Below are 23,742 nucleotides of genomic sequence, written 5' to 3'. Positions count from 1 at the left end.
TTCTTGAGGGTGTTGATTTGAAATCTTTTGCTCGTGATCAAAAAACAAAAAAGAAAAAGTTATTGCACGTTATGATGATTTGTGTTTGTCCCAACTGGGTATTTAAATAAAGGTCATTTTCAGTAAATATATCTATCGACCCTAATTAAAACGCCCAGACCATGAAAAATAAAATAAAAATAAAAATAAAAATAAAAATAAAAATAGTAATACAATTATCTAGGTAGTGACCAAGTGGTAAAGACTTAGGACTAAGGGATTTACTTCCTCTGTGGTCTCAGGTTCGAGTCTTTAGTTACTCATATAATAGCCACTAGAGACTTATATGGTCGTTAATTTCAGGACTCGTGGGATTAATCGTGGTATGCACAAGCTAACCCGGACACACATATTAATAAAAAAATAAAAATAACAATACCCTGGTTTTTGGTAAATTAGCTCAGGTCTCGAGCCAGGTCCACTATACTTTAAGTTTCAAAGCATTTTAACCAATTTTGAGAGGCTAATCTGCTAAAAAGATCTCTCGACTTAAAATTATTTAAAAATTAGTTTATGTATTTTTAATTTTATTTTTAACATGTGCTTTGACATGTTTGATAGCAAGTTTCCGTGTATGGAATTTTATATCATACCTTTTTCTTTTAATTTATAAAATTTAATTTTAAATGAAAAAAACAAAACAAAGAAGAGATTATAAGGCTAATGGTTTTTTTAGCAAGAAAAGGGTATTTAGACATTTGATTTTTAAAAAAAAATCGAAACTTTTGGATGAAAATTTAAAATAATGGTATTGAAAAAGACAAAATTTAAACGTTGATACGAAATAAAAAAATCATATATATGAGAAAAACTCTTAACTGAAACTTTGAATTACAATTTCTTATAGTGAGTTTATTATAAATTATTGTTTACTTTAACCAATTGAAAGCGATGGACACTGAACATTTTTTTTAATAACATGTAAAAAAAATAATTTAAAAACCATGTTTTAAATTATATCAACTTGCATTAAGGTCCTCCAAATTGTTTAAACTTTGACGATAATATTGGAATTAAAGTGTGTACTATTTTAAACCTTATTACTTTTAAACTAAATTATTTTTCTTAATAAAGTAATGAAATTAAGTTACATAATCAAGGGCGGAGGAATGCTAAAGATTTTGGTGAGCTGAAGTCCAGGTCAAAATGATACTTTAGCTTTGACATAAATTTTATTATTTTCTATTAAGAATATTTTAGTTTAAATTAAAATTTAATTTTTTTTAGAAATTCAGAAATTTAATGAAAATAATAATTTAACTAGTTTTATGTTATTGAATGTAATATTTAATCTGAACATTAGAATAAGCTGAAATTTTACGAGAGATGTTAAAATATATTAAATAAAATCTAGTTAAAATTTTAGGATAAATAGAGTTTGAAATTGTTAATAAAAAAATCATCACATAAAAATAAAACGACTTATTAAGTATAAAATTATTATTTGTCATTAAAAAATAAAATAAATCAGTTCTTTATTTCTTTTATATATTGCCAACTAGGTAGAAACATAATAGAAGAAAAAAAAACGAGAAAGAAGAGAAAGAAAAACATAAAAAAATCCAAGAAACAAGAGAGAGAATAGTGTAACTTTGTAAACTTACAAAGTTCAACTTATAAAATACTAATATAAAAAAAAATTAAGTGAATGAAGGAGAAATTGAGATAGATAAAAAATTTAATTTTTTTTTTCAGTTGACATAAAATTGTTATTTTATTATAGTTGTGTTTTGTTATAGTATTAATTAATATTTGATTATAAATGAATTATATTTCATAAAATATTGAAGGATTTAACTTTAATAGTGAGTTTATTTTCATTTTCACTTCAATGCTTTTAATTTTTTTTTATATTTTGGATAGTATATTAGAATTAAAATTTTACTATTAACTTTAAAAATTTATATACACAAGTTAATAATTAATTTTTAAAAAATATATTTATTTATATAATAACCCAGGATAAAAGAAATTTCTAGCTCCGCCTTTTGATATAATAATATTTTATTAATAAATTGAAATTGTTTAATAATTTAAACTCGGCAAGTATCAAGAAAATATATATTATATTTTAAAAAAAATCAAAATTGATGTCGAATTAAAAAAATACTATACAAATTATATAATTTTGTGTACAAGTATATATAAAATCTTTAACTATTCATGTTGAAACCCAGTATCAGCAATACAAGTAAATATAACTATAATAATTACAATAAAATGAAAATAATAATATTACCATAACATAATCAAATCATCAAGCATCAGACCATGTACACATTATCGAGCGACTAGATTATTTCACCCTCTCAACGGGGAGACACGTGGCTAGTTAATTTTTGAATTTTACCATTTTTTCTTACATGATCATCCAGCTCTTTTAAATTGATCAATCGAACCCTCCCCTAACACCAAACTTCTTCTTTTATTTTTATTTTTTGAAAAAAACAAAGATGAATCAACTGAACCCTAGCTCGTCCATCAAAAAAATTCATAATTGTCCCATACGGCAAGAAACCATGGTATCATATATCATTTCTTTACTTCAACTTTAAACAAATGATCAGTTTCTGTTTTTATTTTAAAAATATTTTTGGTTGGAAAAAATATTATATTAATATTTTTTTATATTTTTTAATATTCAAAAATATAAAAAATTTAATATATTTTTAAACAAAAATTTATTTTAAAAAACACATGCACCACAATCTCAATTGCCAAACACCCCTAAATTCCTCTCATTATTATGAGAGCAAAAGTGCAACCCAACCCACGTATATTCTTCTTTCTTCACCATCTTGCCCCCAGAAGCATCATCCATCACACAATTTGTTTTTTTTTTTTTTTTTAAATCCCTTATATTAACAAAGTCATCAAATCGAACGGCCAAGATTAACTCACCAAATTTGTTTCACGACCTATCGTACGAGCATTTTACAAGTCAATCCGGCAGCATTTTAAAATTACAGAGATACCCTTACAACATCGCTTCATATTCCAGCTCTCATGCCTCCCATTTCTTCTTCTTCTTCTTCTTTTTGGCTTTATAAATATACATATTACAAAAAAGAAAAACAGGAGTCTCTCTAATTTCTCGAAGACCCTTTTTTATTCAAGAAATTTCACAAACAGAGTTAAGAAAATCCCTTAAAAAAGGAATTTAATACGGATCCTCTTGTAATCTTGCGATTATATCGAGTTAATCATCGTTTTTATTGGGCAATTATTAACGACTTTGAGCTGTTAAGCTTCTATCACGTGGATTTGAGCTCGATCATTTTGGAGCTGCTTCAGTGTTTTTTCTCTAATCGGTTAGTTTCTGTAACACCAATCTTTTTATTCCATTATTGATGAGTATTTGCTGTTTTCGATACTGAGCATGTGTTTTTGTAATATTTTGTGAGATTTTGATGTCATATAAAATTATAGGTTTCAATCATTGATTATGTTAATAAATATGCAAGTTTTTTGTGTGGGGTTTGATTGGATTGCAGATTTTAGTTTAAGCAATGGGTATCGTTTTTTTTTTCCCAATCTTGTCACGGGTTATGAAAAAAATAACATTGATTGTGTAGCTTGGTTTCGAATTTCAATGGCAGCCCGTCCGTCACTTTTAATTTTACTGTTTAGAGGCTCGATCTTCAGGGTAATTTTTCAATGTATAAAGAAGCTAAACTTTAATTGAACTTAGATGGCTGCCCGTCCAATTTAGTTTTACAGTTTAAGGGTTTGAGATTCAAGGTAATTTTTCAATATGGAAAGAAGCAAAGTTTTGACTGCATTTCAGTGACAGATCGTCGATTTTAATTTATTAGTTTTAAAAGCATCAACTTCTGGGTGCCTTTAAGATTTTATTTTTTGGGGACTTTGTGTTAATTGTAAAGGTTTTGAATTTTTTACTGCATTCCAATATGTGTTTTCAGATGGAAAGTGCACAAAATGAGAGTAGTTCTGAAGTTAATGGGTCTAGTGATGGCGGTGATCATAAAAACTGCTTGATTCAAAGTGGTTCTATGGCAAATGGGTTGGTTTGCAAGTTGAATGCGGATGTTGAAAATAATGTTAAAAAACCAGATGAGGTTGGTAGGAACTTGAATAATGTGCCGTATGTTTATAGACAAGATATTGTTAGACATAAAAAATGTAACGTGGTGGGAGTAGTAAGTGGAGTTGCTGGTGAGTCAGATTCGGATGGCAGTATTACAGATGATGATGATGATGACATCGAAGACGAGGATGATGCTGATGAGGATGCTGCTGATGAGGGAGTTAACGGTAATGCTAATGGTGATACAATTGAAGAGAGGAAGAAAGAAAGTGATGATTACAAGGGTGAAACTCTTCAGGCCGATCAGGTTCGGGTAATTTGGATGGGTGATGTTAACCCAATTCAACATGTCAATGATGTAATTGTCATTGATCGAGGATTCTTACATGGGGATTATGTTGCATCTGCTTCGGACCCAACAGGGCAAGTGGGTGTTGTTGTGGATGTTAATATCTCTGTTGATTTGTTAGCTCCCAATGGGTCTGTTATAAAAGATGTGTCATCCAGAGATTTGGTACGTGTGAGGGAGTTTGCTGCTGGCGATTATGTGGTCTTTGGTCCCTGGTTGGGTAGAGTTGATGATGTTTTAGATGACGTGACTGTGTTAATTGATGATGGTTCTGTGTGCAAAGTAAAGGGGGCTGAGCCATTGCATCTAAAACCAATTTCCAAGGGTATCTTTGAGGAAGATGAGCATTTACCATACCACCCAGGCCAGCGTGTGAGGGCTACCTCATCATCAGTTTTTAAAAATTCTCGATGGCTATCAGGTTTGTGGAAAGCTAATAGATTGGAAGGTACTGTTACTAAAGTTACAGCTGGATCAGTATTCATTTATTGGATAGCATCTGCTGGCCATGGACCTGATTCTTCAACTACCCCTGCTGAAGAGCAGAGTCCAAAGAACTTAAAACTGCTGTCTTGTTTTGCACATGCAAGTTGGCAAGTAGGTGACTGGTGTCTTCTCCCATCATCTATTGCACAATCATCCTCTGTTACTTTAGACAAGGATTTATTGAAGTTAGGAATTCATGATTCAACCAAAAGTGAATTAGATTCTAGTCAACTGGGCGGTGGATGTGATTCAGAAGGGGTTGCAACCGAGGAACTAGATGATACTAATGGATCGGTGTTTATTGATCCTGCGGCAGCACCAGATGGAAATACAGCTGTTATTGCAAGTAATGAATCTAGCTCTTGTGGCAGTTCAACTTCAGTTTCAAAGGTGCCTGCCCATCGCAAAAAGCTTCGTAAGGTTATACTCAGAAGAGAAAAGAAGCCTCGAAAAAAAGAGGAAGATTTTGAAAGAGCCCTTTTGATTGTCAACACCAGGACAAGGGTCGATGTAGCATGGCAGGATGGAACTATAGAACGTGGACTGAACTCAACAACTTTGATTCCAATTGATAGTCCTGGTGATCATGAATTCATTTCTGAACAGTATGTAGTGGAGAAGGCCTCCGATGATGTTGATAGCTCTTCTGAAGCTAAGCGTGTTGGGGTTGTTAAAAGTGTTAATGCAAAAGAGCGAACAGCTTGTGTGAGATGGTTGAAGCCAGTTGCCAGGGCAGAAGATCCTCGTGAGTTTGACAAGGAGGAAATTGTAAGTGTCTATGAGCTGGAGAGTCATCTGGATTATGATTATTCTTATGGGGATGTAGTCGTTCGATTGTCCCCAGTAACTGTTTCTGATCAAACAACCTCTGATTTGGAGACTGCTGGGGATTCAAAGCAACAAAGTGGACAAAGTGAGGTTATGAATACAAAAAAGTGCTTTGGAAGAAAGAAAGGAGAGGATGCATCCAGTAATGAAGTTTCTATGGACTTTTCAGATCTCTCTTGGGTTGGGAATATATCTGGTCTTAGGAATGGTGATATTGAAGTCACATGGGCAGATGGGATGGTTTCAACGGTATGCTTAGCATTTTATTTTGTTTTTTGAAATTTTCCCACTTTCCATTTTAAATTATCAAATCTGGTTTGGGATCAGCTCTTACTATTTTGTATCTTCCTGGCTCAATTACTTTCTCTGATTCCTGCACCTCCTTTTATCCATGAAATTGATCATTGCAAAGAGTTGGTGGCACCTATCTCCTTATGAATTCTTCTTCATGATATGGGAAAGAAAGATATTCGACACCTAAGTTTCTAAAAGTACATGTATGCATGGAATACAAATTTTTCCATGTAAAATACATTGCTGGTTTGGGATTTGCTCAATATGAGATTTTGAATATCAATTATAATTTGTTTTACCTTTACAACTTAAATTACAAAGCTGTTACATCATCATTATTATGATTTAGAGGACAAGAAGTTGATTTGATGCATTTATTCCTTGGTTTGCTTTAGGTTGGACCTCAAGCAATATTTGTTGTTGGTCGAGATGATGATGATGATTCAATGGCAGCTGGGAGTGAAGTAAGTGGCGCTGCAGCTAGTTGGGAAACAGTTGATGATGATGAGAGGGACGCTTTTGAGAATACTCCAGAGGTGTGTTTCCATTTGAAACTGTAGCATTGCATTGTTAAACTCAATGGTGACAAAAATGTTAATGGGTAATCAGGGGTAACATATAAGTGGGTCATATGATGGGATCTAACTCTGTAATATATCCTCGGCAAGGAAATACTTACAAAAAGTAGGTCTTTGAGGTTTGATATGTGATCATTTATGAACTAATCATGATGCCATTCATTGTTTTTTAGATGTCAATGAGAGGCATAGACATTAAAAAGAAATTATGAAGCTTATATAAGTTTTTTATTTCATTATGCTAGTAGTGAACTCACAAAATACTAAACATTAGAAACTAAGAGTGCTGTGAATATAAAATGTCACAGTGACATGGAATAAGCAGTAACATATAGAATCTAGGCCATATACATAATTTTTATTTGATCTCTAATCTTGTGGTTCTCGGAATTTCTCATTTGCTGTATCAGTACCACACATGATCCATCCTTAAACAACTGCCAAGTAATTAATGTCATTTGATTATCCATTCACACATGAATTGCTCGAACATTCCTTAGGAGTTATCTTATTAGATTGGAAATATATTTGTATTCAGTAACTGATGATAGTATCTGTTGCTCAGGCAGTTGCACTGCAAGATGCAACCAGCATGAACTCAGAAGAAGAAGCGAGTGTGGAGAATTATAATTTGGGAAGGAATACAGCACTTAATTTTCCCTTTTCTGCTCTCGACTTTGTTGCAAGATTGGCCAACGGAATATTCTCTCGAGGTCGGAAAAATGTAGACCCGGATTTTTCAGGCTACAAAGGTGAAAATGAAATGCCTTCTCAGGGAACGAGTTGTATTTCTGAAGAAAAAGAATCTAGTGACGAGTCTAGTTCTGGAAAATCTAATGTCAATGGTAATTGTGGTGTGCAAAATACCAAAGAAAAAGAAGAGGAAGATGCTGCAGTGGAGATCCTGATATCGTCAAATGAAGAAGCTTCATGCAATTTAAGCACTGAAATGTCAAATGATATGACATGTTCTGAGGCTCGGATTTATCAGTACTTTAAACATTTTGACACCTCTAAAGATCCTTTGGACCATCATTTTCTTGATTCAAATGGACAGGTATGATGTGCTATTGTGACAATTGTTCCTTCTTCTTAATACATGAGACTTAAATAGGCAGACTTTCATTGGTGTTGAAGTAAACTCTTTCTCTGAGTTGCTTTGATCGACATTAATGGTCTTCAAATGTATGTAGTAGTTTACGACAGTGCAATAATTAGTTAATTACTTCATTTTTCAAGTTTTTATAATTGTTCATTTTTTGATGTTTCTGATCACCTATCATAATCAGGAAATCTAAATGTTTGAAATGTGCCATGATATCCATGATGTTTTTGAATAATTTCTAATGCATTGAACTTGGCAGATCAATAATGGAAGGAAGTGGCTCAAGAAGGTTCAACAAGATTGGAACATCCTCCAGAACAACCTTCCAGGTACGAGGTGTTCAGAGCATGTCAAATTTTTTTGCCATGTTGACTAGAATATCTTACATCTTTCAGTCTCAACATCAAAAAATTTTAACAGATGAGATCTACGTACGGGTTTATGAGGATCGAATGGATCTCTTAAGGGCAGCAATAGTTGGGGCATATGGAACACCTTACCAAGATGGACTATTCTTTTTTGACTTTCACCTTCCACAGGAGTATCCTGATGTCCCTCCTGTGAGATATACTATCTTACTTGATCTTTGGTTCGAAGGCTAATATTCTGATTTTGTATTGTTTGTTGCAATCCACCTTGAGTCTGACCTGGAAAAAATTGTTCATGATTCTATGTTTTGTGTGTCTTTTGCGTTGTTGCAGTCAGCACACTATCATTCTGGTGGTTGGCGAATAAATCCAAATTTGTACGAGGAAGGCAAGGTGTGCCTTAGCCTTTTAAATACCTGGACTGGCAGAGGAAATGAAGTCTGGCACTCGTCTTCTAGTATCCTTCAGGTCTTAGTTTCGCTTCAAGGGCTGGTACTAAATTCTAAGCCATACTTTAATGAAGCTGGGTATGACAAGCAAATAGGGACAGCTGAAGGAGAGAAAAATTCGTTGTCATACAATGAGAATACATTCTTGCTAAACTGCAAGACAATGATGTATCTTATGAGAAAACCCCCCAAGGTAATATATTAATCACAAGAATTCCACTTCTTATTACCTTTTTTTTTTCATGTTTCTTTTATTCTTGTGTTAGCAATTAATAATGGTTTTTGGTAATCATTTGGTTACCAAAGATTTGATCAAATGACAATGATTATAAATATGCAAAAGAACTGTTTTATTTCATCCTGTTTCCTTTTCTTTCTTTCTTTTTGTAATTTTATTGGATTGGGACGTTTTACTAAACACAGATGATATGAATGCTTTTAGTTGGCAAATGTTCCATGTATTTCTGGGCTTTGACATATTCAAACAAACACCTGTTCAACTTTTTTGAGGCGAATATTAATTTTGTGCATTATGCTGCAACTCTGTATTACTTGTCTGCTAATCACAAAAAAAATGTTTCATTATGTTAATACATGTCAGGATTTTGAAGACTTGGTAAAGGAGCATTTCAGGAGGCGCGGTCACTACATTCTCAAAGCCTGCAATGCATATATGCAAGGCAATTTAATCGGGTCTCTCACTCAAGAGGCCTCTGTAAGCAGCAAGGAAAGTTCCAATCTAAGTTCAGTTGGTTTCAAATTGATGTTAGCCAAGATTGTGCCAAAGCTTTACTCGGCATTGAATGAAGTTGGCGCTGATTGTCATGAATTTAAGCATCTGCTGCCGTCATAATATTACAACCTGATGAGTCGGTCTTTCAACATCCTGTCAAATCAGCAAGGTCAGGTTTTTTTTTCTATCTTTTTTTTTTAAAAAAAAAAACTCCCATTCATTCATTGCCATTACTTTCAAATCCCAGATACCTGTAAATGTCAGTTTTTCAGAAACATGAATTTGGGATCGGAAACGTTCTGGTGCCTCTTTGGGTTTAGGTCCTGGTGTTTCTTTAAGTGCTTCCCTTGGTCATAAGATTATTTGATCAGGGAATACAACAGTGAGGGAATGTTTCTTTAATCTTGGAAATTTTGCAGCTAACCTCTTCGACAATTTTCTGGTACTTTGGGATCCAGAAGACAGACGGGATTGTGGATTTACTGTTCAGTTTGCTCCTTTATTGAAATGATGAATCATATATAATTGAAGAAAGACCCCCTCTATCTCTCACACACGTGCATTAAGCAGACGTTGAATCGATCATGGAATGGCCTCAAACTTGGCTTTCTATGGTCATTAATTCAAGCTTTATTTGCACGTTGTTTCTACCCATTGTGATTGGCAAGGTAAAACCTAATAATTATCACCTGTAAAGAACTCAGGATTTTATTTTATTTTTGGTTGAAGGCGCTGCAGCCCTACAACGAAGAAAACTAGATTGTACACATAGAAGGGGCAGCAACTCGATCTGCATCAAGATGCAGCAAAGAATCGGAACCCATAACAGGGTCAGAAATAAAAAGAACTCAGGTCATAAATAACCATGTCAAACCATAGCTTGGGTTTCAACTTTCAAGCGAATCCTACCTGTATCAGGGGCAAGCAATAACCTGAACCATTCCTGATAAGAATGCCTGCGGCAATTGGATATTAGACATCATAATTTTAATAGGAGGCCCTTTTGCCTTTCATTTGCTTACAAGTGTCGATCGTTAATTTTATCCAATCTAAAACAAAAGCATGACAGTGCTAAAAGGGTAATTGTGAAAGCAAATTTGAAGGTTGAGGCTAGGAGAGAGCTTATAATAGCTGCTATTCTTTCGTCTAGGGTGCTGTGTGTGGTGAGGCTGACACTAGAAATCTTTTCTTGAACATGACCAAATCAAATTCGAACAAAATTTGTTTTGGACCGCCAAAAATGTTACCAAGCTTTTTCCATTAATGCTATATTAGCTAGGTTTGATATCTAGCCTTGCTAGCTTCTCCCAAAAAAATGTATGCATTGTTATGATCTCACTATCTAAACAGTATATTGTGTTGTCTATTGGTAAGCAAGGGAAAAATGAAAAAATCTCAGCAGAATCGGTCTCCTCATGAACTTTAGCAAGCACTAATTGTTTTGGCATCAGAATTGCAGGAACTGCAAATTAATTAACACAAGGTAGAATTGATTTCTTTGCAGTTCCAAATTCAGCCGGTAAAAATTAAGAGATGAGTGAATAAAATGCAATCAACTTTCTCATATTCCTCCATCAAAAACTTTCTCAAGTTCCTCCCATCTGCAAATTTACATGCATTTATGCTTTTTATTTATTGAGACTTGAGTTTTCAGTCCAGGAAAATCAACAAGGCAATGCTACAATTGTCAAGCTCTGAACGTTGCGGAGTTGCACCAAAACAAATCACTACTTCCTGCTAGTTGTCACACTAAAGGTGTATTTCCTCAAATTTTAAAAGAAAAAATTTTCTATTTTGATATACATTAAAAATAATTTTAAAAAATAAAAAAAAATTATTTTAATATATTTCTAAATAAAAACTTTTAATTGTTACCGCTACTATAATCTTAAATACATCTTATAATCTTAAATACATCTTAAAATTGAATTGTTTGTTTATAATTATGGTAGTAGCTATTCAAAATGTTTTTTATTTAGAAATATATTAAAATTATTTTTTTATTTTTTTAAAATTATTTTTAATATCAACATATCAAAATAATATTAAATTATATATAAAAAATTATTTTAAACAAAAAAAATCAAAATTTTTAAAAACACATCCTTAGCTGAATAAATCAAAGATTAGGCAAGGAACAATAATCTGGCTCTGATTTGATTATTAACTCAATTTAATTGTACATAAGCAAATGAGAAAACAAAACAGATGAGAAAGCAATACCATTCCGTAACATGGGTAAAAACAACTTATGAAAACAATCTGACCAAAAGGCATTTTAATGGAGAAAAAACCAATGGCAACCAAATAAGAAAAATCCTGATATTGCACAAAGTTTAGACAGGGTGACTCTTCAATTCCCATCGACAAGATCACAGACATTCAAGCTGACATATAAAGGTAAAACTCTCTACTGGGTTTTGAAGTTCCAAGAAGTCTATGTAATAAGCACATTAGAGCATGAGATCGGTACAAATCACCATTAACAAGAATGTGGAAAGGTATTAAGCAAGAAAACCAACAACAAGCTAGTCAGTTGTTCATGTCAATCTTTCATGCTTCTTGTTCTACCAAGGATTTCCCTAGTAAATGTTATTACAAACTGAACAAAATATATCCTGCAAAAAACAAGACTTGCCAAAATCCACATGAAGCTCAAACCAATTCCTCCTTAGCGTTTACAAACAGCAAGAATCAACACAGTTTAACAGTAAGTTTATTATTTGTATCAACTTTAAAAACACCATTATAAACCAATATCCACCAAAACCCACTTCAAATTTTATCAACTTACCCCAAATTTCCTCTCCTTTTCTATACCGTTCAACATTAACCATTACAAAACGTACTAAATAGAGAAGCAAAGAGGTAAAAAGCCCCTAAAAAAATACAAATCAAGAATCATACACCATTCTTGATAATCCCTCTCCTAGCCAAAAACCTTGCCAGAGGAGGAGTAACGGCAATAGTTATAGGTACCCGTATTGGAAACAAAGCCTTATTACACAGCACAGCCAGAGTCAACGCCCCACCAGTTGACGCAACAAGCTCAGCCGTCCGATTCCTCTTCGTCTTCTTCTCTTCCCCAATCACCACCATTGATCTATCATTATAACCATCGTTCTCGAGAAACCCATCTTGGGATTTCAATTCTTGAAGATCTTGTTGGGTCGGTTCTTGTTTAGAGAAACCAGGGAGATGCCACTTGTCGAAGAGAGATTCGACATCCACGTTGTTCTTGATGGCAATGTAAAGACCAGTGATTGAAACTGCTGAGACAGAGAAGTGTACACCTAATGCTACTTTCCCGTATTTCTTTAGGAGCTCTCTGAATCTTCCTCCTTTTGCCGCTGCCGCCGCCATTGCTTGTTCTTTTAGCGGTGAGGGTTTTTTGCTTAGGGTTTTTGGACAACCTCTTTGCTCTGCTTGCACTTGCAGTGGCGGAAAAGTAAGATCAATAGTTGAACCGACAGCGTTTTCATGGTTTAAGTCATTTGGCTTGAAATGCTGCCACGTGATTTGAATTGAAATGCTGCCACGTGATCTTGGCTCCAAAGCAGGGGCCATAAAAAAAAGATTAATTATCAAATTAATTATATTTTGTTAATAAAATTAACGGGGACAATACCGTTTGAGAAGGCTAGGCATGTTAAATAACATGATGGTATTAACGTCTCTGATAATTAGAAATATATTCATCCTTTATCATCATATTTTAAATTTCACATCATATTCAAATTTTAGACATGTTATTTTTATCATATCATGCGTGGAACTTAGCATTACTAAGCTACACTATTGTTATTAAAATCTTTCTAAAAAATTATATATTTTCATAAAATCGTTAGTAGAAATTATCTTAGTATTTCTAGTGTTATATTTCTTGATATTTGAATTGCATTTATTTTATTTGTTCAGCTTTATTTTTTTTATGGAAAAAAATTGATATAAATACCGTCATTTTCAAGAGAAAGTTACTATTAATGACTCCTAATATAGTTATTAATTTAGCTTGCTTGCTTATGGTTAATCAAAAAAATTTACAATACAATTCAAAATTTAGTTCAAGTAAAATTAAACTTTGATATGTTAACTCATCATTTCGTCTAAATTTAATTGTTTTAATGCTATGATTTTCTTTTTAAAAATAAAAAAATAAGATTCCAATAATATTAAAAAAAATTAAGTCAAGAATTCAAATGATAATCCAATAACCTAAATCTTTGTTCAAATCAGATTTTCAGAGTATTTATAAAAAAAGTAATTTTTACATATAAATATATCGAACCAATATTTTTTATTAAAAGAATTATTTTTAATATCAGCATATTAAAATATATATATATATAAATATAAAAAATAATTTAAAATAAAAAAATAAATTTTTACAACCCAACGGTAGCTTCAAACAAGCAATTTAACATGAAAGCTCATGGTGGTTTAATTAGGTTGCTCAGTTAAGATTGAAAAGAGATTTACCTGACGGGGGGCTTTGACGGACCAAAATTTAACCAGCCTCAGAAATTCTTCAAAAAGTAAAACACGCCTGCCAGACTCTTGCCTGAGTTAATTATATCCGTGCTTAGCGCATTCAATTAATTTTTGCCCAGCAGCACTCTCCCAATTAATTGGGGGAGTGTTGGACACGCCAGCACCCACTCCATCATCTGGGGTTCTGCCGTGGCCAGCACCCCCCCTAATAATTGGGGTGCTGGGAATGTGCTTTAAGCACAATATTTTTTTTTTATCTCATGAATTTATTTGTAATATTTTATGTTCATTCAATATATATTATTCTAAGCTTTAAATTTATAATTTTTTATTCTCAACACTTTCCATAATAATATTTTAAAAATTTATCTTTCTAAAATATCACTCTAAGTTTTTTTCTATAAAATTATTAATTTAAACATTTAACAATCCTCATATTTATTTAAAAAAACTTTAACATGTATTTGATCACTTTAGTTTATCCAGCACCAACAATTATAAGCTACCACCGTATCAAATCACCAAACATTTTAACAAAGTAAAATAAATTAAATTATTTAAAATAAAAAATTAACCCGATTATCTAATATACCATTCTAATTATTACCAAGTGTTTTGGATCTCGGAAATCGTCAGGCTTCTGCTATGATATCGTTGGGCGGTACCTTGGGCTTGAGGCCGAGCCTCCACAATGGAAAAACCTCAAAGCAGCCGATAGAGAGTGGCTGTGCATAATTATCTTAGCAAGTGCATTAACTATCAAATCCATCATGGAAAATGCTTGGGCTCTCTACTCTCTTTACAATGCTTCTATATATATATATATATATATATAAGATACCTCTCTTTTGATCCAAGCTTCGTTCACATCAATTTTTTGGACATTAACATTTATTTGTCACATCGATCGTATCGACGGACGGACAGACGGACGGACGGCCGTCTCCAACAAATTAAAAAAAAAAAAAAACTTTTATTTTAAGAGGTCTTAGTACTTAGTAGTAATCAACCCTAACAAGAAAAGGGACCCAATCAATAAAATATATTGTAGACATAGCCGAATGAATATATTAATTAATAACACTCAACTGCACGTTACTAGAAGGATAGCTATTATTAAACCAGACCTGACGGAATTTTTAGGTTAGGGGTTAGGCAGTTTATCAAGATAAATAATTTTTTTAATAAAATAGTCAAAAGAATTATACTTTAAAAAAAATAAAAAAATAAAACCATCTTTGATCAAATCAAATCAATGAACTTCAGGTTGATTTTTTTTGTTATCACCGTGTTTAAACTAAAATAAAATAAAATCGGTAGAATATTAAATCAACTCTAGACTGGACGGCATTTAATAGATGTAATTTTTTAAAAGCCAGAGCTCCCTTTTCTTTCAGGTGTTAAATTAGCTTCTTCTTTTTTTAGAATTACAGTATTGAACATGACGAAGCGTGCAACCAACGAAAAGGGTATCCAATTGGAATTAAGTTTTCTTTATTTCTAAATAAGAGGCCATGATTAATTTTATAGGTCCACCTTGCAAATGGTCCTATTTTTATTATATATATATATATACATACACACAAGCATATGGTCAGTCTCAGCAGCCATATAAACGGAAGAAGATTAATAATGAGCAACTGGCTGTCCTGTCCTGTAACTGGAAGGAAAAACCGAAGAAGGGTTCCAGCTAGAAAGTATGATACAAAGGTTACAAGACACAGTCAACCAGCTCAATATCTTGATTGGGTTTTTTGTTCTCCATTATTCTTCTCAACCTTGCAAGCATGGGAGAGGCCAAGATCTTCCTAATGTTCTTAATTATGGTGTTCTTGAAAGGTGCCGTATCTGAAGTTCATACAGTTGGAGATGAGTTAGAATGGAATACGGGGGCAAACTTTGGTTCTTGGTCACGGAAATATAATTTTAGCGTTGGCGATACTCTTGGTATGTAGTCCTCGTTCTCGTTCTAAATTTCCTTGCTTTCTATTGTTAACTCGAGAGCCTTTAATTCACCGGCCATAAAAACTTTCAATGGAGCTGGCCGGTGATTAAGTGGTTCGGCCATTTCCAAGACTGTTCCAAATTAAGTTCTAATTATATACATTCCTTTGTGAAATGGAACTCAAATTTTGGTGCTTTGGTGTAGTTTTTAAGTATTTGAAGGGACAGCACAACGTGTATGAAGTGATTGAGGCTACATATCGATCATGCAATGGAAGCACTGGAGTTTTAGCGACATATGAGAGTGGAAATGATCAAATTGAACTCAATCAAGCAAAGAAATATTGGTTTATTTGCAATATTGCTGGGCATTGCCTTGGAGGCATGAGGTTTTTCATCGATGTTAAAGAAGCTAATTCCACAAATATTAAGCCAACCACGCCACAAAGTGAACCAATTCCACCACCACCACCAGCCAACTCCTGTGCTGCCATTTACGTCTTTGATGGATGGAGTTTTTGGGTTTCTCTTGTTGCTTTTGGAGTTTTACTCCAATTGCAAGACTAGTGGAAATTGTAAAGCATAATTTTTTTTATGGTAAACGATTTTTTTAATGATAAATTAAATGATTTTTTTTTTATGGTAAACGAATTGAATTAAAGATCCATTCCTTCTCCTTTGTTTTGATTTCCTCCAATATTTGTGCAGGAAACCAAGCCCCTTCTTGATTAGTTGAGTGCTTAGATGAGGAAAACACAAACATTTGATAGAAACCAAGCAGCCATACGTACTATATTGTCTTAGAAAAGATTCTTGCAGATCACCCAATTATTCCATATGTTTGAAAGAAAAATACAAGGAAACGTTAGAGTCTATATATGTGTAACATTTCTCATCTGAAACGGATCAGATTATGGTCAAAGTTGGTGGAGGTGATGGTGGTTGTAATTCATGTGGCCATTCTGCAGGTGGTGATCATGGTGAGGATAGTCCATCCCACTACAGCAAATCTCTGATGCTTTAGGCATTTCAGGCCACGCTCTTGGTGGGTCTCTTGTTAACTCCAGCAAAGAGTCCCTTACGTAGTCTGCTTGAACCATTTCACTGTCCTTCTGCTAATCAAAAGACGACAAAGGAAATAGACACTGAATTTTCGTATTCTCAGTTTATACTTCAGAATGAAAAGAGAGGAAGGATGCGTACATGGTCTTTATTTACCTCTACTTTTAAGACATTGGAAACCAGGCCTCTATTGCTGGTCACATTAGCATTTGTAACTTCTAAGCCAAGAGAATCCAAAGCCTCCATTAATCTCACAAATCCTCCAGGCTTGTGCTCACAGAATACCTTAACAAAGAACTCATTCCCATCTATTTGAGCAACTTCCACTTGCGCCTATAATTGTCATATGATCAGGAAAACAAAAATGACTTAAGAGTCAGTGATATCATAAATTCAAAAGAAGGGAACAGTAGAGTAAGATATACCTCCATTTGATGTCCCTTATCGTGAGAATTTTCTGAGTCTTGGTTTTGTTTTGAAACAGTACTAATGCCTGATGCTTCCACATGAAATCCATTCACAGCATAATCAGACCTGTATGCACCAAGATTAGCTCCATTTTGGTTCAGAATTTCTGGTGGCATATTGTTGTTGTTCCCGTTTTTAGCACCCTCATCATCTGAATTCTCTTCAAGCTCATCCTGGAGTTCTTTCGCTTCCTTTTGAAGCTCTTTCACAAATTCGATCGCATCTCCAAGTATGGAAGCCCTATCCAGCTAAGAATCAAAAGCACACGATACATCAATAATGTAACACTAGAGGTAGAAATTCAACAATTCAGGTTAGGTCGAATTCTTCTCACACAGGATACCATTTTTCGGCTACCGAATTCAAAAGGCTGATGCCCAGACAAGAGCGCTGGGGAGCTGATAAGGAAATCGGCTCAATAGTGGAATGGTACAACGTACAAGTTATTTTGGGGACCTTTGCATATACCAGGCATAGTTTCATGCTCTCATTGCGTGGTTATGTATCTTAAATTCATCGACTCGTCACAAGGGATTGACAGATAAAAATGGTTAGAAATATTGATCGATCCTAAATATTGCATGTTATGTTGACATGGTCTAGAGAGGAGAGGGATTACTTCATAGAATTCATGAGTAGTTCCACCATAAATTGAGAGATTTATACTGATGCGTGCCATAAAATGAAGATTGAAAAGAGTGACTACCTTTGAAATGTTGGGAACCAAGGACCGGAGAGCATAGAGCCTATCATTAAGCTTCTTCCTCCTTTTCCTCTCAGCAACTAGGTTTTTTGATTGAGGTCCTTTCCCAGTCCTCCTCCGATACTTTGCATCATCCTCATCATCGTTGCAATCCGAGTGTGAGTATTCTGCTGAAGGCCCATTCTCTAGTTTTATTGATTCTTTGTCATTTCCATGTTGATCCTTGGTTGTTAAACCTGACTCCATATATTGCATCTGCGTGCTTTCTGCATTAGCCATCATGGAATTCTGCAAATCATCCATATCTTGTAGCCCACTCTCTACTCCTTGAAGGAGATCGCCTTTTGTTTTGGTTTCGTCAGTGCTGTAATTGAACTGGTGCATGAAGTTGTTCATTGGAGAACTAGACATGTGGAGTCTATCAAGGGAGGTATCATATGGAATATTCAAATTGTGATGATCCTCTTGTTCATTTTCATTGGCAAGAAATGGATTTGATTGGTTTTCACTCATACCAGTCACATCAATTGATAAACTTGAATCCATATTAGTTGAGTTGATCATGGCTTCCTGTTCCATTAGGAAGTTGCATTGAGATGTTACAACATCTATGACATGATGATCTTCAGGTACCTGCGCGGCATAAGATATAAAGATAAACACTTTCACCATTGATTAGCATGAGTGACATTTCCATTAGTTCTCAAGTATAAAAGACCAACAAAACAAAAGGAAACCATACTTGTTTAGCAATGAACAGTTCCATTAGTCCTCCTGGCACTGGAATCAGGGCCCTAGTTCCAACAGTTTCCTGTTCAGGTCAGCACAGAACTTATTGGTCCAATAAATGAATGCTAATAATTCTTGGTTTCCTTTTCATTTATGCAAAGAATAGAAACTACTCACCTCAAGAACATTTGAATCCGAGCTACTAGAGAAGTTTAACCACCTAGGCAGGTTTGAGCTCAGGGCCTGTGAATGAAACCTGTTTTCAAACTCGAGTAATTAATATTCAACTTGAAGCACTTCTTTTATATGATAATTTTCAGTTAAATATCTGACAATTACGTACCCTGAGTTTAGGGGCATTGAAGAAGGAAGTTGAGCAAGAAGTTCACAGGATTTAGTTCTTCGGTGCTGAAACATGACATCCCTGCAAGGAAGGACTGCAGAAACAGGAAACTGAAGGTCTTCTCCACCATTTTGAGTGGCCTCAGTCCCAGCGCAACAACAATCCATCAATTCAATATACCTAAAAGGAGAACCCCAAACAAAACATAAGGAGAAAGAGAGAGGGGGAATGAGAGAGACATGAGTTTAATTAGGATAGTTTGCATTAACCTTCGATCCTCACTCAGTTTCCAAAGAACACAATAATCCCAGCCTTTTACACCCACAAGAGGCCTCAGTCTCTCCATGAGGTTTTGTACCACATTCATGATGTTACCTATGATGCATGATTGATTAAAGCCAAGTGGGACAAACTCCAAAATCAGCATGACACTTTTGTAAGTGAATTAGGAAAAAGAATGCATAAAAGTCCATGAAAAAGCACAAAACTGTTAACAAAAGTACACTGAATAGATCACAGACTTCTCTAGTATACTCACATGATGTAACCAAAGATAGAAAGATCGATACCTGGCTGATAAGGGTACCTCATCTTAGCTCCAAAATCTCTGTAGTTTGCTGCCTCTTTTAGCTAAACAAAGCAAGAAAAACGAAAGGACATTGGAACAAGAAACAAAAGTGTAGTGGTGAAAACAAAAGCAAGGATCCCACAAACTTCAGATGATAGCAATGGCTAACTGCACCAAAGAACACCCTTGCGTGAGCAGCAAATGAAAGATGAAACGAAAGACTTTATATTGTATATATTGGATGATTTTTTTTTCTATAAAGAAGGAGAAAAAATACAACTATTGATCCCCTAATTCCTACATCGTCTCCCTTCATATCTCACGTTTGTCTGTTGCTTTGGTAGGTGAAGTGCACTGCTTGCATGATATATTGAAATATAATAATAAATAATTTTCTTTCAATTTATAGTTAATAACTTTGTGAAACCTCATTTTCATCCCTGATCTATTACATAAGATTCTCAACCTTGTCAAATATCCTTAAAAAGGTGTCACTTTATTGCATAAAATAACAAAACAATTAATATGCCGATATGGACGTAAACAGTCAATCGAAGAATGCCTAACACTTTAGGAAGTCAATTGAGAAAATATTAAGTTTAGGGACCCAATTGAAAGCTGGTGGCTTAGCAAGTAACTAAGTTGGGGTTTCCCCTAATTAATTACATTATGGTACTGTAATGAGGATCTATCTATTGATCTGTTTAGGTCGACCATTTGATCATTTTTCTGATTTTTAATCAATAAATCCAAGGCCAGGATCTGCCCATGTAAAATTGATTATGCAAGTGAGCATGTGTAAGTAGAGTTTTTTGGGTATTACTTTCTGTTGTAATGATGGAAGGAGCAAATTGCATGAGCTAAGATGGTGTGCAAAACCTTAACTACCTATATTCGTTTTGGTAAAGTATCATTTCATGTCTTAAATAATCTTCAACATTGATATAGCGCGGTATTATTAAACTCAGCACAATCTAATAGATTAATTCAATTATTTGATAATCTGATTATTGATTTAATTTTTAAATTAAATTAAGTGAAAAATAATCAAATATAATCAAATTGACTGGTGAAAACTCGATTTGTTTTTTTAAGAAATATTGTTTTATTTTCTTATAAAATAAAATTTTAAAATAATATTAATTTTAAATTAATGAAATTAATCTACTTAATATATAACCCAAACCTTGAAATGAATAATATAACGGATTGAGTTTAATAACTTTGGGAAATAATCACATTTATAAGCATATTATCTATAGAGATAAAGCAACAAAATGGGGTTTGATAGTCTCCGGCCACTTGAGATGATATAATGTTTGTCCACCGTCCACCAAGTGCTTTACTGGAATCAAGAAGTTCTTCTATATATTCTCGTAATCTTTGATTTCATGAATGATATTTTAGGACATCATCCTTTGAACAACTCTTTCTGAAGTTAGAGCAGTGGTTTGGTTGAGTTCGAAAGCAAGCTTCTAGTTAGAACACGATGACGAAAGCAACCTTAATTCTAGTTAGAACACGATGACGATGCCTCAGTTTATTTGTATTAAGAGCAATGCTTGTCTATCTTCCTGCATGTGAACCTGTATTCTATTTTGTATCCGATTTGATCAGTTATCTCATTTAATTAATATTTTTAGAGACTTTTATTTATTTATTTATTTAAAAGATGTCGTTTATATTTTCAGAACAACTTTAAGTCTATTGACAGTGTCCAATTTCGTAAATATATATAGCAAGTTGACATTCCTTTCCTAGTTTTTTATATTTCTGTACTACAAGGATTGTGATGTATTTATTTAATTTATATTAATGCAATTGTTATTCATTATATATAAAAAATAATATTGACAATAAAATAGATTTAACATGGAAGGGATTGTCCATTTGATATATTCAAAGGCCTAACTAGTTCTGGGCCTCTATCAGAAGACTCAGGACCCTCTCGAGAGACTTCATTAGGACAGGAAACGGAGTATGGCCCGGCCCATTTTTCATGCATGCTTGGAATTTGGATCCTTGGAAAACAAAGAAAGAATCAAAATCAGTAGAGAACAAAAACAAGGCTCTATTATCAATCAATTAGATACTGCATATTTTTTGGACAATAATATTCATATCAATCAAGATTTTATTTTTTGATAATTCAGTGGCCGAGTAATTGCATTTGCTCAGTAAATGCATCTAAACTTCACAGTTATTAGCCGCACTTAGCCTGTGCTAGGTCAGGAAAAAAGATAATTTAAAATTGACGTAATGTTTTTTAAGGGTTAGCTCAAAACCTATTTAATCATATCAAAATCTAATTTAATTTTTTTAAAAAAATTAATCCAAATTGATTTGTACGCCTTGTGACCCCAACATAAGGATGCTAATATGAGATTAAGTTTAATAACTACGCTAAACTAGATTTATGTAACAAAGCTAGCGGTCATTCAAATGTCACCGATTTGTATAATGGAAAAATGGTGAAGAGAGGTCCTACATGGACCAGCGGATCATAAATTACTCAAAGAGTACAGGGACCAATTAGTCATAGATTGTCAGTCTCCTGTCAATTATCAAATATGTCATTTTTCAAAGTTTTGCAGCCTTCATGTCGACATATTTTGCTCGTATTAATTAATGGATAATTACACCTCTATTATTACGTGGGCTATATGGCCCTAGGCTAATTAAGTCCATGTGCACAGCAAAGCCAATCCTATCCAAACCTTTTCCTCTTCTTTCTCTTTCAGGAGGAGGTTAGGTGGTGTTTTAGGGTGCATTTTATTTAAAAATATATTATAATAATATTTTTTTAATGTTTTAAAAAATATTTTTAATGATAAAAAATCAAGACAATTTAGAAATATATATAAAAATAATTTTAAGCAAGTTTTTTAAGAACAATTCATGAAATGGAGCACCTTTATGGTATTCTTGGCTAACTTCTCCATCTTAAACAAGAATACTTTCCAATAAAATAGGAAGAAAAAAAGAACAACTAACTTCATCACACCAATCAAGTTTGCAAATCATGCCCAAACCTGTGCAGCAAAAAACGCCATTAATAATTTTTATGGGCTGATAAGTAGATGCAAAGCCTAACATCACAGAACTTGACGTGATGAGGCATGTTTTTGACTTTAAAAGAAAGCATTAATGCCCACATCACCAACCTTCTTTGGCTGGATGTCTTTTCTGATATTTGAGAGAGACGTAGCTCCCATTTCTCAGCGGACCAAATTTCTCTTCTTGTCAATTCTCAATGCATAGATGAGCCGGGAAAACTGGTTCGTTCACTTAAGTCTTACTGGGCTACTATAGCATTGCAGGCGAAAATGGTTGGTAGGGAAGGCAAATTTGGTGGCGGCAAGAGAATGGATACCTAGTTTCTTTTCTTTTTTCTTTTTTCTTTTTTCTTTTTCACGGTGAGGGATGATTTCGTGTCAATTTGATATCCACTAATGTTAATTTTCCTGATGGGATAAATAAAAAAAATAAAACATATCTCTTTTAACTATCATAGCAACTCCTTGAAGAAATGATTTTTTTTTTTTTTTGATGATGACGACGATGAAAGGATTTTCTATTAACCAAAATCAACCTAATCAGATTGCATAGATGGTTGGTGCAATGTACAAACACCACAATACAAACAAAGGTAAACTAGTGAGAGTTACTTTTTTACATAGAGAGCAGGTTATATCAAAATAAATCAGATTTTCCATTTCATTTGTTTTGATTTTATGCATAATTTATTCAATAGATTATGTATTGTTAGCTATGTTCTTATATCACTTCTTTTTAACAAGTTATCTCAATTTTATTAAAGATAACAAATTTTCTCTCTTTTTTAAAAAAAAATGGTTAAATTACATATCCACGCGTTTTTTACAGTTAGATTTAGATCCAAAATGATAAGGCGAACGAAAATATCATTTAATAATGAATCAACATACTGAAGTCTCTGCTTTATACATTCACATGATTTTTTCTCTTCTGCTGCTTTGTCAATATATATGGCCGGTCATCTATTTGATGCTGCGTCGGATTTTGGCTGGAATTGAAAGGGGTATTGTCAGATCGTGAAAATCATGTTCTGTAAAAGCCAAGAAGTGTCCAAACCTGGGAAAAATTCTCGTTAGATAGAGCCAGAAGAACGGGTTTTT

General features: G+C 33.6%; 4 protein-coding genes across 9 annotated transcripts; 2 read left to right on the top strand and 2 right to left on the bottom strand.

The window, feature by feature from the left end:
• The first annotated feature begins 3,110 nt into the window (after positions 1 to 3,110).
• On the top strand, positions 3,111 to 9,925 carry LOC105140763 (probable ubiquitin-conjugating enzyme E2 23). Of its 2 annotated transcripts, XM_011047739.1 has the most exons (9): positions 3,111 to 3,350; positions 3,963 to 5,999; positions 6,440 to 6,580; positions 7,188 to 7,679; positions 7,987 to 8,056; positions 8,148 to 8,287; positions 8,429 to 8,737; positions 9,146 to 9,446; positions 9,697 to 9,925. In XM_011047739.1, exons 2-8 carry the CDS (start codon positions 3,963 to 3,965, stop codon positions 9,395 to 9,397), a joined length of 3,441 nt encoding a protein of 1,146 aa, XP_011046041.1. In that variant the 5' UTR covers positions 3,111 to 3,350; the 3' UTR covers positions 9,398 to 9,446; positions 9,697 to 9,925. The 2 variants fall into 2 exon arrangements, with proteins under 2 accessions (XP_011046041.1, XP_011046034.1); XM_011047732.1 differs by having other exon boundaries at positions 9,146 to 9,925.
• A 1,986-nt stretch (positions 9,926 to 11,911) lies between these two features.
• On the bottom strand, positions 11,912 to 12,738 carry LOC105140752 (transmembrane protein, putative (DUF1279)). Its single transcript, XM_011047721.1, has one exon. It carries the CDS (start codon positions 12,638 to 12,640, stop codon positions 12,179 to 12,181), a length of 462 nt encoding a protein of 153 aa, XP_011046023.1. The 5' UTR covers positions 12,641 to 12,738; the 3' UTR covers positions 11,912 to 12,178.
• A 1,238-nt stretch (positions 12,739 to 13,976) lies between these two features.
• On the bottom strand, positions 13,977 to 19,831 carry AMS (basic helix-loop-helix (bHLH) DNA-binding superfamily protein). 5 transcript variants are annotated; one of them, XM_011047693.1, is made up of 11 exons: positions 19,732 to 19,831; positions 19,587 to 19,647; positions 19,287 to 19,392; positions 19,018 to 19,197; positions 18,852 to 18,930; positions 18,688 to 18,756; positions 17,949 to 18,578; positions 17,200 to 17,490; positions 16,916 to 17,107; positions 16,474 to 16,827; positions 13,977 to 13,988 (listed from the first exon to the last, which is right to left on the bottom strand). In XM_011047693.1, the coding sequence occupies exons 2-10, from the start codon at positions 19,606 to 19,608 to the stop codon at positions 16,630 to 16,632; spliced, it is 1,767 nt and encodes a 588-aa protein (XP_011045995.1). In that variant the 5' UTR covers positions 19,609 to 19,647; positions 19,732 to 19,831; the 3' UTR covers positions 13,977 to 13,988; positions 16,474 to 16,629. The 5 variants fall into 5 exon arrangements, with proteins under 5 accessions (XP_011045995.1, XP_011045978.1, XP_011046003.1 ...); XM_011047676.1 differs by having other exon boundaries at positions 19,587 to 19,831; XM_011047701.1 differs by having other exon boundaries at positions 16,931 to 17,107; positions 19,587 to 19,831.
• On the top strand, positions 15,365 to 16,359 carry LOC105140717 (mavicyanin-like). Its single transcript, XM_011047663.1, has 2 exons — positions 15,365 to 15,715; positions 15,918 to 16,359. The coding sequence occupies exons 1-2, from the start codon at positions 15,556 to 15,558 to the stop codon at positions 16,277 to 16,279; spliced, it is 522 nt and encodes a 173-aa protein (XP_011045965.1). The 5' UTR covers positions 15,365 to 15,555; the 3' UTR covers positions 16,280 to 16,359.
• Positions 19,832 to 23,742: the final 3,911 nt, after the last annotated feature.

Source organism: Populus euphratica, unplaced genomic scaffold, assembly GCF_000495115.2.
Source record: "Populus euphratica unplaced genomic scaffold, PopEup_1.0 scaffold3.1, whole genome shotgun sequence".
Taxonomy (NCBI): Eukaryota; Viridiplantae; Streptophyta; class Magnoliopsida; order Malpighiales; family Salicaceae; genus Populus; species Populus euphratica.
The sequence above is the reverse complement of the archived record's forward strand: the minus strand, read 5'-3'. Positions and strand labels throughout refer to the sequence as shown.

What these genes read in the sequence shown, in the direction of transcription:
- AMS (XM_011047676.1), bottom strand. Translation starts at nt 19,608, where the DNA reads ATGAGGTACCCTTATCAGCCAG. An exon ending in GAGGTACCCTTATCAGCCAG is followed by an intron (nt 19,393 to 19,586) that starts GTATCGATCTTT and finishes CATGCATCATAG; the next exon opens with GTAACATCATGAATGTGGTA. An exon ending in AAACTGAGTGAGGATCGAAG is followed by an intron (nt 19,198 to 19,286) that starts GTTAATGCAAAC and finishes TTCTCCTTTTAG; the next exon opens with GTATATTGAATTGATGGATT.
- LOC105140752 (XM_011047721.1), bottom strand. Translation starts at nt 12,640, where the DNA reads ATGGCGGCGGCAGCGGCAAAAGGAGGAAGATTCAGAGAGCTCCTAAAG.
- LOC105140717 (XM_011047663.1), top strand. Translation starts at nt 15,556, where the DNA reads ATGGGAGAGGCCAAGATCTTCCTAATGTTCTTAATTATGGTGTTCTTG. An exon ending in TAGCGTTGGCGATACTCTTG is followed by an intron (nt 15,716 to 15,917) that starts GTATGTAGTCCT and finishes GCTTTGGTGTAG; the next exon opens with TTTTTAAGTATTTGAAGGGA.
- LOC105140763 (XM_011047739.1), top strand. Translation starts at nt 3,963, where the DNA reads ATGGAAAGTGCACAAAATGAGAGTAGTTCTGAAGTTAATGGGTCTAGT. An exon ending in CCTCCAGAACAACCTTCCAG is followed by an intron (nt 8,057 to 8,147) that starts GTACGAGGTGTT and finishes AAATTTTAACAG; the next exon opens with ATGAGATCTACGTACGGGTT. An exon ending in TTATGAGAAAACCCCCCAAG is followed by an intron (nt 8,738 to 9,145) that starts GTAATATATTAA and finishes AATACATGTCAG; the next exon opens with GATTTTGAAGACTTGGTAAA.